At 42.8% G+C, this 11,158-nt stretch overlaps 1 protein-coding gene across 1 annotated transcript in view; it reads right to left on the bottom strand.

Annotated features, from left to right (window-relative positions):
• Nucleotides 1-1,769: 1,769 nt before the first annotated feature.
• ndufs4 (NADH:ubiquinone oxidoreductase subunit S4) overlaps nucleotides 1,770-11,158 on the bottom strand; it is a 40,222-nt gene continuing 30,833 nt past the window's right edge. The window contains exons 3-5 of the mRNA XM_064936576.1: nucleotides 2,556-2,728; nucleotides 2,277-2,350; nucleotides 1,770-1,978 (exon numbers count right to left, since the gene is read on the bottom strand). Of these exons, the coding sequence (XP_064792648.1) occupies nucleotides 1,875-1,978; nucleotides 2,277-2,350; nucleotides 2,556-2,728 (351 nt within the window). The 3' untranslated portion in view covers nucleotides 1,770-1,874. The remainder of the gene's footprint in view (nucleotides 1,979-2,276; nucleotides 2,351-2,555; nucleotides 2,729-11,158) is intronic.

The following is an 11,158-nucleotide window of genomic DNA, read 5'->3' as shown; positions in this document are numbered from 1 at the left end:
TTTTCCCTGGTTGTTCAGAGAAGCCCTACTGAGGTGATGGGATGAGTTTTCCCTGGTTGTCTAGAGAAACCCTACTGAGGTGATGGGATGAGTTTTCCCTGGTTGTCTAGAGAAACCCTACTGAGGTGATGGGATGAGTTTTCCCTGGTTGTCTAGAGAAACCCTACTGAGGTAATGGGATGAGTTTTCCCTGGTTGTCTAGAGAAACCCTACTGAGGTGATGGGATGAGTTTTCCCTGGTTGTCTAGAGAAACCCTACTGAGGTGATGGGATGAGTTTTCCCTGGTTATCTAGAGAAACCCCACTGAGGTAATGGGATGAGTTTTCCCTGGTTGTCTAGAGAAACCCTACTGAGGTAATGGGATGAGTTTTCCCTGGTTGTCTAGAGAAACCCTACTGAGGTAATGGGATGAGTTTTCCCTGGTTGTCTAGAGAAACCCTACTGAGGTGATGGGATGAGTTTTCCCTGGTTGTCTAGAGAAACCCTACTGAGGTAATGGGATGAGTTTTCCCTGGTTGTCTAGAGAAACCCTACTGAGGTGATGGGATGAGTTTTCCCTGGTTGTTCAGAGAAGCCCTACTGAGGTGATGGGATGAGTTTTCCCTGGTTGTCTAGAGAAACCCTACTGAGGTGATGGGATGAGTTTTCCCTGGTTGTTCAGAGAAACCCTACTGAGGTGATGGGATGAGTTTTCCCTGGTTGTTCAGAGAAGCCCTACTGAGGTGATGGGATGAGTTTTCCCTGGTTGTCTAGAGAAACCCTACTGAGGTGATGGGATGAGTTTTCCCTGGTTGTCTAGAGAAACCCTACTGAGGTGATGGGATGAGTTTTCCCTGGTTGTCTAGAGAAACCCTACTGAGGTAATGGGATGAGTTTTCCCTGGTTGTCTAGAGAAACCCTACTGAGGTAATGGGATGAGTTTTCCCTGGTTGTCTAGAGAAACCCTACTGAGGTAATGGGATGAGTTTTCCCTGGTTGTCTAGAGAAACCCTACTGAGGTAATGGGATGAGTTTTCCCTGGTTGTCTAGAGAAACCCTACTGAGGTGATGGGATGAGTTTTCCCTGGTTGTCTAGAGAAACCCTACTGAGGTAATGGGATGAGTTTTCCCTGGTTGTCTAGAGAAACCCTACTGAGGTAATGGGATGAGTTTTCCCTGGTTGTCTAGAGAAACCCTACTGAGGTAATGGGATGAGTTTTCCCTGGTTGTCTAGAGAAACCCTACTGAGGTGATGGGATGAGTTTTCCCTGGTTGTCTAGAGAAACCCTACTGAGGTGATGGGATGAGTTTTCCCTGGTTGTTCAGAGAAGCCCTACTGAGGCGATGAGTTGGATTCCTTCAGGTTTCTGATGAGGTCTTCCAACTCGATTTAAATAGTGTATTGGTGGTCTGATAGAGGGATGGCCCAACAGATAATAGGTATTGCCTGAACCTGGGAGACAATGTCTTATTTGAAATGGAGTGTGGTGGTGATGGTTTCAAATCCAAGATGGGACTCGTGTGTAAACATTCATTCATTTGGCTGTTGTTGAAATTGTGACGATTACAACACAATCCCACTACAATAGAATTTAGTCCAACTGTAATTTGTCAAAACGGGAAGTTAAACTTGGAGCTCATTAATTCCTAACAAATAGCTCTCCCGGGCTGCAAGCAATTTCAGGATTTTAGCTTTTTTGTTGTTGTTGTTGTTGTCTTAAATTACAGCAACAAACATAAAAGTAGACAAACAAACGTAATACTTGCAATACTAAAACAGGACAGAAAATCGTTTTGAACACATAAATATCCATGTATTATTTAATCAAGTAGAGTATTATGGTACAAGCAACAACAGGTGTGTGTCTTCAGACCAGGGTCAGAACAGTCCAGGTTACTTAGCAGACCTCCTAGTCCTTTTGTCCCAGGAGAAGTTGGCTCCGTACGACTTCGCTCTGGGCTTCTTCTCCATCTTCTCTGTGATGTCGTAGCTCCAACCTGAGATAATAAACAGCCCAGATGAATGAAATGAAGTCACGGGGGCCAAGAACAGCTTGTGTATTCGTCTTGGATCAATTCCCATTCACTATTTTTTTTACATTTTTTTTTTTAAAGTGGGAGGCATAAACACGTGTCGTCAGAAAGCTGTGTATAGACAGAACCGCACTAATCTCTATCCTGCTATGATAAACAAAACACGTGTCCTTGAGTTAAGTGTATCAGCGTCACCCTCAACCAACGACCAGCGGAAGGTCGGAAGAGGGATCTTTGGGATTTAACAGTGTGTGATGTTTACCGTTTTTCTCTGCGAATGCGACAGCGTCATCCTTGGAGGTGAATGTGAGGTTCACGTTGGACATGGGATCAGCCCTGAGAGAACAAATAGAAAGCCATGCGATAACATAATCATTTAAAACTAGCTTGAACGTAAACAACATTTCAGCCAGATTTTCTCACAAAATTATTATTTTTTTAATAAATAAAATAAAATCACATATCACCACCCAGTGACGTTTTTTTGGGGTTAGGGTTCTGACTGGAAACAGGTATTTAATATGTGTCTGTGTTGTCTTACGTGGAGGCCCATCCCATCAGAGGATTTTCCCAGCGTTCCCGGGTGTCGAAGTCAATCTTCCACTTCTTGGTTCCGTGGCCTCCTGACTGCATAGCCGTGCGGGCCGGCACAAAGATGTGCACCTTGCGGGTCTTTATGTGTTCGTCGGGAACCCCGGTCAGAGTGGAGATGTCCTGAGGGTGAGAACCACAAACACACGCATTAGTAGGGGATGTAACGGTAAATATTATTCATGGAAACCAATGAATACATAAAAAATGCCTTAAGTAAATGTGAGCTGATAAATCATTTCATGCTATTCCGTTAAAACTGGAGCCTATGCGTACGTTGTAATCAAAATTCAAATCTTAAAATTGTTGCATTTCAAAATGTCCTTTTGTCAGGTGCAGCTGGGAGCTCGTTCTATACGATGGAGAGTGGTGGGGTTGGATAAACCAGGATTGGGAACATTTTGCCTTCCCAACGGCAACGGACAGAGAGTTGTGGATAAAACATGATGTCGCCACGCTCAACATTTACACCGGCATCAACACAGTATACCGGACGGAAACGGAAAGTAAACTCACAACATCATCTCTGGTCTGCATTCAAGCAGCCCTTGGCAGCAGATTCTTACCGGGACAGAGAAATGACAAGAGATCGATAGGTAGGCTACGGTTTATAGCTGCAGATATTTCGTCCATTCCCGGTGCGTTTCTGCAACTCATGAAAAAGCCCTTAAGCAACGTTACAAACGTCCCTACTGCGCCCATTTAAGCAAAAAAAAAAAAAAAAAAAAAAAAAGGTAGTTTAGACAAGGGAGCACTTAGAGATGGTCATTTTCACATTTTCATTCATTAATTTTTGGGGAATAACGTTGAGTAAGGGATATGAAACGTTTCTAGCAGAGCGGAAAAGGGGCCATGTGTTTGGACAGTGAAGACACTGCAGACCAGTATAGCCAATAAGCACCACATTAGGCCTGTATGCAAATAAGTCATTTCCCTACACAGGCCCGAGACAATCTGTACAAATAGTTTACGGTGATCTATTTAATAGGCTATACCCTTCCATCATACACTATGAACTGGACTGTGTGTTTACAGGCAGTAGGGCCTGCCACCATTCACTGTGAACTGGACTGTGTGTTGACAGGAAGTAGCAACAGCGTGACTTTAGATCATTAGAACACATTCACCTGCATGTATTTCTGTAAATATGTAAAAACATCACGGGAGTCCTCTTAAGTGGCATCATGCAGCCCAGATAGGTTTTGATTTAAGACATTAAAAAAAGGTTTGCATCATTCACAACTACACTTGTTAACTGGTAAATTCCCATCTCCAACATGGTCAGAGACGTAGCAGAGTGGAAACTGGAGAGGGCTACCATAACAATCCTGTCACAACAGACGATGGCCAAGAACATTGTGAATGATGTCACAACAGACGATGGCCAAGAACATTGTGAATGACGTCACAACAGACGATGGCCAAGAACATTGTGAATGACGTCACAACAGACGATGGCCAAGAACATTGTGAATGATGTCACAACAGACGATGGCCAAGAACATTGTGAATGATGTCACAACAGACGATGGCCAAGAACATTGTGAATGATGTCACAACAGACGATGGCCAAGAACATTGTGAATGATGTCACAACAGACGATGGCCAAGAACATTGTGAATGATGTCACAACAGACGATGGCCAAGAACATTGTGAATGATGTCACAACAGACGATGGCCAAGAACATTGTGAATGATGTCACAACAGACGATGGCCAAGAACATTGTGAATGATGTCACAACAGACGATGGCCAAGAACATTGTGAATGATGTCACAACAGACGATGGCCAAGAACATTGTGAATGATGTCACAACAGACGATGGCCAAGAACATTGTGAATGATGTCACAACAGACGATGGCCAAGAACATTGTGAATGATGTCACAACAGACGATGGCCAAGAACATTGTGAATGATGTCACAACAGACGATGGCCAAGAACATTGTGAATGACGTCACAGCAGACGATGGCCAAGAACATTGTGAATGACGTCACAGCAGACGATGGCCAAGAACATTGTGAATGACGTCACAGCAGACGATGGCCAAGAACATTGTGAATGACGTCACAGCAGACGATGGCCAAGAACATTGTGAATGACGTCACAGCAGACGATGGCCAAGAACATTGTGAATGATGTCACAACAGACGATGGCCAAGAACATTGTGAATGATGTCACAACAGACGATGGCCAAGAACATTGTGAATGATGTCACAACAGACGATGGCCAAGAACATTGTGAATGACGTCACAACAGACGATGGCCAAGAACATTGTGAATGACGTCACAACAGACGATGGCCAAGAACATTGTGAATGACGTCACAACAGACGATGGCCAAGAACATTGTGAATGACGTCACAACAGACGATGGCCAAGAACATTGTGAATGACGTCACAACAGACGATGGCCAAGAACATTGTGAATGATGTCACAACAGACGATGGCCAAGAACATTGTGAATGATGTCACAACAGACGATGGCCAAGAACATTGTGAATGCCCGAATATTGTAAATGGCATGTCATTTACCTAACAGTGACCACAAAAACCACAATACGTACCGAACATTGGATTTGGTGATCTGTTACACCCCTACGCAGTCGGGTTGTATTCATTAGTGAAAACCGTAGCATTAGGGTTGTATTCATTAGTGAAAACCGTAGCATTAGGGTTGTATTCATTAGTGAAAACCGTAGCATTAGGGTTGTATTCATTAGTGAAAACCGTAGCATTAGGGTTGTATTCATTAGTGAAAACCGTAGCATTAGGGTTGTATTCATTAGTGAAAACCGTAGCATTAGGGTTGTATTCATTAGTGAAAACCGTAGCATTAGGGTTGTATTCATTAGTGAAAACCGTAGCATTAGGGTTGTATTCATTAGTGAAAACCGTAGCATTAGGGTTGTATTCATTAGTGAAAACCGTAGCATTAGGGTTGTATTCATTAGTGAAAACCGTAGCATTAGGGTTGTATTCATTAGTGAAAACCGTAGCATTAGGGTTGTATTCATTAGTGAAAACCGTAGCATTAGGGTTGTATTCATTAGTGAAAACCGTAGCATTAGGGTTGTATTCATTAGTGAAAACCGTAGCATTAGGGTTGTATTCATTAGTGAAAACCGTAGCATTAGGGTTGTATTCATTAGTGAAAACCGTATCAAAATGTTTAGCAAGAGAAAAAACAAACAAGCTGTAGTCCCTCCTGGTTTCAAGCTGTTTTTTGGTGCCTAATTAATAAGCCCTAGAATTATTTGGATATACAAGATCTGTGTGGTTGGGATAATTAAAATGTAGGCCTACATCGTAAATAATGTAAATGGATGACTGAATATATCGCTTACTTTAGTGGTTATAAACATTTCAAAAATGTTACCTAATGCAGTTTTCAAAAACTTTGACCAACAAGTTTGTGACAACTGAAAAAGAATGTGGATGTAAAAAAAATATTAAAAAATAAATAAAAATCAAGAGATGTATTCCTATTTTGTTTACATATTACAGAGTCCGTGACATGCACATTTTTATACCAATATTCAACTAATTAAGCAGCTTCATTTCCCCATGTGTGTTTTTCTCCCCTCTCACAGACGGTGATTGAAAGAGCTGGTCCCATTGGCTGCTAACTGCCAGTCAGGATTCTACAGTTCTTTCCAACATATTCTGTCAAGTGGACCCATAACCAGCCAACCTTTTTATATGGGAGTAAAGAACGTATTAAAAAAAAAAAAATGTAATGAGGAGGCCTGATGGAAACAAAAAAAACTTCACAGTCAACTTTCCAAATGTCGACAAAACAAAAAATACTCTCGACAAGGTGGGATCTTTTGGTTTCTGTAAAAAAAAAAATGTATTTATACAGGAAAATTGAGGTGGAAAGCGATAATATATATATTGATTATAATAACCATTATATCGAAGTAAACTTCGGAGTCACATGAAAAGTTTTGCTCCCTCCCTCCACGACTCATGAAACCATGCAGTTTATGAGGCTACAGATTAAATAAGTTATGAACTTCAGGGTGGTGAAAGTGCAATGTGGATGAGCTCGATTCTCCTTTCCAATAAATATTGACTGTTTTTATTCTGTTGACATACAAATACAAACAATGTTTCTGTCCTGTCTATGATAATCTCATCATTAAGTAGCATCGTATCTGAAAACGAATGGCTCGAGTGCAAGTGCCAATACAACAGAGCGAACAAAACATTAAGAACACCTTCCTAATATTGAGTTTCACCCTCAGAACAGACTCAATTCGTCGGGACATGGACTCTACAAGGTGTCCAAAGCGTTCCACAGGGATGCTGGCCCATGTTGACTCTACAAGGTGTCCAAAGCGTTCCACAGGGATGCTGGCCCATGTTGACTCCACAAGGTGTCCAAAGCGTTCCACAGGGATGCTGGCCCATGTTGACTCCACAAGGTGTCCAAAGCGTTCCACAGGGATGCTGGCCCATGTTGACTCCACAAGGTGTCCAAAGCGTTCCACAGGGATGCTGGCCCATGTTGACTCCAATGCTTCCTACAGTTGTGTCTAGTTGGCTGGATGTCCTTTGGGTGGTGGACCATTCTTGATCCACACAGGAAACTGTTGAGTGTGAAAAACCCAGCAGCGTTGCAGTTCTTGACAAACTGGTACGCCTGGAACCTACTACCATACCCTGTTCAAAGGGACTTAAATCTGCTGTCTTGCCTATTCACCCTCAATGGCAAACACACACAATCCATGTTTCAAAGGCTTAAAAAGTCCTTCTTCAACCCGTCTCCTCCCCTTCATCTACACTGATTGAAGTGGATTTAACAAGACATCAACAAGGATCATAGATTTCACCTGGGGGAGAAAGAGAGATGGGGGAGAAAGAGAGATGGGGGAGAAAGAGAGATGGGGAGAAAGAGAGATGGGGGAGAAAAGAGAGATGGGGGGGAAGAGAGAGATGGGGGGGAAAGAGAGATGGGGGGAAAGAGAGATGGGGGGGGAAGAGAGATGGGGGGAGAAAGAGAGATGGGGGAGAAAGAGAGAGAGATGGGGGGGAAAGAGATGGGGGAGAAAGAGAGATGGGGGAGAAAGAGAGATGGGGGAGAAAGAGAGATGGGGGAGAAAGAGAGATGGGGGAGAAAGAGATGGGGGAGAAAGAGAGATGGGGGGAAGAGAGAGAGATGGGGGGGGAAGAGAGAGAGATGGGGGGAAAGAGAGATGGGGGAGAAAGAGAGAGAGATGGGGGGAGAAAGAGAGAGAGATGGGGGAGAAAGAGAGAGAGATGGGGGGAAAGAGAGATGGGGGAAAAGAGATGGGGGAAAGAGATGGGGGGAAAGAGATGGGGGGAAAGAGAGATGGGGGAAAAGAGATGGGGGAAAGAGAGATGGGGGGAAAAGAGATGGGGGGGAAAGAGAGATGGGGGGAAAGAGATGGGGGAAAGAGAGATGGGGGGAAGAGAGATGGGGGGGAAAAAGAGATGGGGGGGGAAAGAGAGATGGGGGGAAAAGAGAGATGGGGGAAAAGAGAGATGGGGGGAAAAGAGAGATGGGGGAAAAGAGAGATGGGGGAAAAAGAGATGGGGGGGAAAAGAGAGATGGGGGGAAAGAGAGATGGGGGGAAAGAGAGATGGGGGGAAAGAGAGATGGGGGGAAAAGAGAGATGGGGGGGAAAGAGAGATGGGGGGGGAAAAGAGAGATGGGGGGGGAAAAGAGAGATGGGGGGGAAAAGAGAGATGGGGGGAAAAGAGAGATGGGGGGAAAAGAGAGATGGGGGGGAAAAGAGAGATGGGGGGAAGAGATAGAGATTTTTGTCCATTGATACAAATAATTACATCATACAGTCAAGTCAATTCCCTAAAATTGGCAACCACAGCTCATATTCACATCTTTAAAAAGTCCCAAACGATCATTCTGATTCCCATGTAAAATTGCCTTTTGACTGACTAAAATAAATCACCCATAATATTTTTGGAGAATATTAAGAAACCTGGATGCAGTGAGCAGTGTTGCAGTAAAATCTTAAAGCTAATTTGGTGATTTTCTGTTACTTCATTGATGAAGTTTGGTCATAAAGTTACTGGTCCCCTCCCCATGTTAAAAAATAAATACAGAAAAATAAAAATTCTAAACTATTTTATGACATTTGTTTCATTAGTCCATTGTTGGACATAGATTTCTGCCAAGGAAAACATTTTGGGACTATGTCAACAATGGACTAATGAAACAAATGTCATAAAATAGTTTGGAATTTTTATGTTGTTTTTTTTTACATGGGGGAGGGGGACCAGTAACTTTATGACCAAACTTCATCAATAAAGAAGTAACAATCATTTTTCATACTATGATCTGGTTTAATCCAAATATCATCACATTTCCTGAAAAAAAAACATGATTTTTACTAAAGTTTGATGTTTTGAAGTAATGGGTATTTATTAAAATAATATTTTTTTCGTATTCTTTGGTCGGCAGAGTCCCCCCCCCCCCCCACCACTCAACTCTTATGGTTGCGACGCGACGTCAGACACCTCAATTAGTGGGTCACAAAGGAGAACGCTTTGAGGACCTGCGGACGAGGATACTCCCTCCGGGAGACAGAGTTAAACTGTGTGACTGGATGAGTGCTTCCTGTATTCTCCATTGGGAGATTAGGCTAGGTGAGCTAGCCGACTAAACACTTTAGTCTTGGCTGCAGACTGGAAATAACTATTTCAGTAAAGTGTGTTTTCAAGTTATCTACTTGCGAAAAAGGAATCACTTTGTGCAAGAACAAAAAAAGTTTTTAAATATAACTGGCATCCGTCAAATATTTCAGACCTGAACAGCATGAAGCCCAAATATGGCACTATTAAAAACAGACTTGAACTCTTGTTGAGACTTTGATTCCTCAAAACTCTGAAATGCTTGGCAACAAATGTTATGTTAGAATTATGATCCTATCAGGAACACAGACAATGCCTCAAGATACGAAAACAACCATTTCTTATTCAACAAGAAATAGTACCTCCCTGTTTCAATCAGTTTTCAGATAAATAAAAATTATGTTAATTTGAAAATGGAACATAATACCCCAGAGGTGAACAAACTTATCAAAAATCTGCAAATAGCAGTTGCATGTTGCTTAGCTCAAAAATTGATCAAATAAATCCAAATTAAAACAGATAACTTAGCCTAGTCAATAAACCTTGACCTCCGTGGAATACAAAGACCTTGAGCACCACCAGCCTGGTCCCGGGTGGTGCAGGAGAAAATAAAGGAAGGAAACCCCAACCTTTGGCTATATAATAGATGCATATTCCTGGTTCAACTGAAGCCCATTCAGAGCCATGTAGAGAACCTGGTCCAATTCTTCTGAGAATTAGCAAACAAGCGATGGGGAAGTCTGCTACACAAGCCCAGACCTCCCAGCACACCCGGCCACAGCCACCCAGGACTGGAGGGCTTTCCAGGGCGTTCCCCTTTCAATACATGGATTTCACACATTTTGATGGCCGTTACAACTTCAAAAAAAAAAAAAAAGACATTTCCATCATTGTCTGTCATCTGCCAGTTGATTTGTATAAAAAGGCGGTCTTTTGGCACGAACTCCACACAAAAGCCAGCAGCAGAGCTATGCTAACTGGCCCGCCCCGCACAGGGCCAACTGGCCCGCCCCGCACAGGACCAAAGCCAAAGACTATCAATTCTATTGACAAGATATTCAAGTAACCGCTCTAACAGAGTACATGTCCTCAAGGATAGAAGGCAGGTGAGATCAGGTTGGACCATTCTAATGTGGACACAATGAACAACTGGTACAACTAAGGACACACACACACACAGCTTTGAAAAAAACTACATATAGTTGAGTGAAGACGGATCAATTACAGTGCGTCTCCTAAATGGTATACTACACTCTTTATAGTGCACTACTTTTGACCAGGGATAAAGGGGAATAGGGTGCCATTTTGGACACATCCTTAGGCTGTGGTTGGACAGGGACACTGGGCGGTTGTTCTGTGGTCTCTTTGTGGTCAAAGTGGAGAAAGCAAAGAGCCCTGGTCCACATGGTGTTCATATTTAAAAGTTGAGTGGATACATCAATTACAACTGTGGTTGGACCAGGGGGGGGTGTATTCATTACGGAAAACTTTTTTATTTTTTTTATTACCAAGCAGAAGGAAACAGGGAGGTTTGTAGCCAAAATGATTACACTCCAGGACACTGACAGTGGTTGTTCTATGGTCTTGTTGTGGCCCAAGAGGATGAGAGCGGAATGAGTAGTGCTCCTGGTCCATCCATCAGAGATGAGGGCATGGCGATCTGCCTCCCACACATGTATACGAGACTTGCAACTTTCACAAAACTCCATGGATTTCCAGGAATGTCTTTGAGTGGCCCAGCCAAAGTGATATTTCAGTTATTTCCTTCTTCTGAAAACCTGTTGTCACTGTCATTATGGGGTATTGTGATGTCATTATGGGGTATTGTGATGTCATTATGGGGTATTGTGTGTAGATTGATGGGGGGGGGGGGAGTATTTCAATCCATTTTAGTAATTATTTTACTTTTATTTAACTAGGTAAGT

Source organism: Oncorhynchus masou, chromosome 25 (genome assembly GCF_036934945.1).
Source record: "Oncorhynchus masou masou isolate Uvic2021 chromosome 25, UVic_Omas_1.1, whole genome shotgun sequence".
NCBI lineage: Eukaryota > Metazoa > Chordata > Actinopteri > Salmoniformes > Salmonidae > Oncorhynchus > Oncorhynchus masou.
The sequence above is the reverse complement of the archived record's forward strand: the minus strand, read 5'-3'. Positions and strand labels throughout refer to the sequence as shown.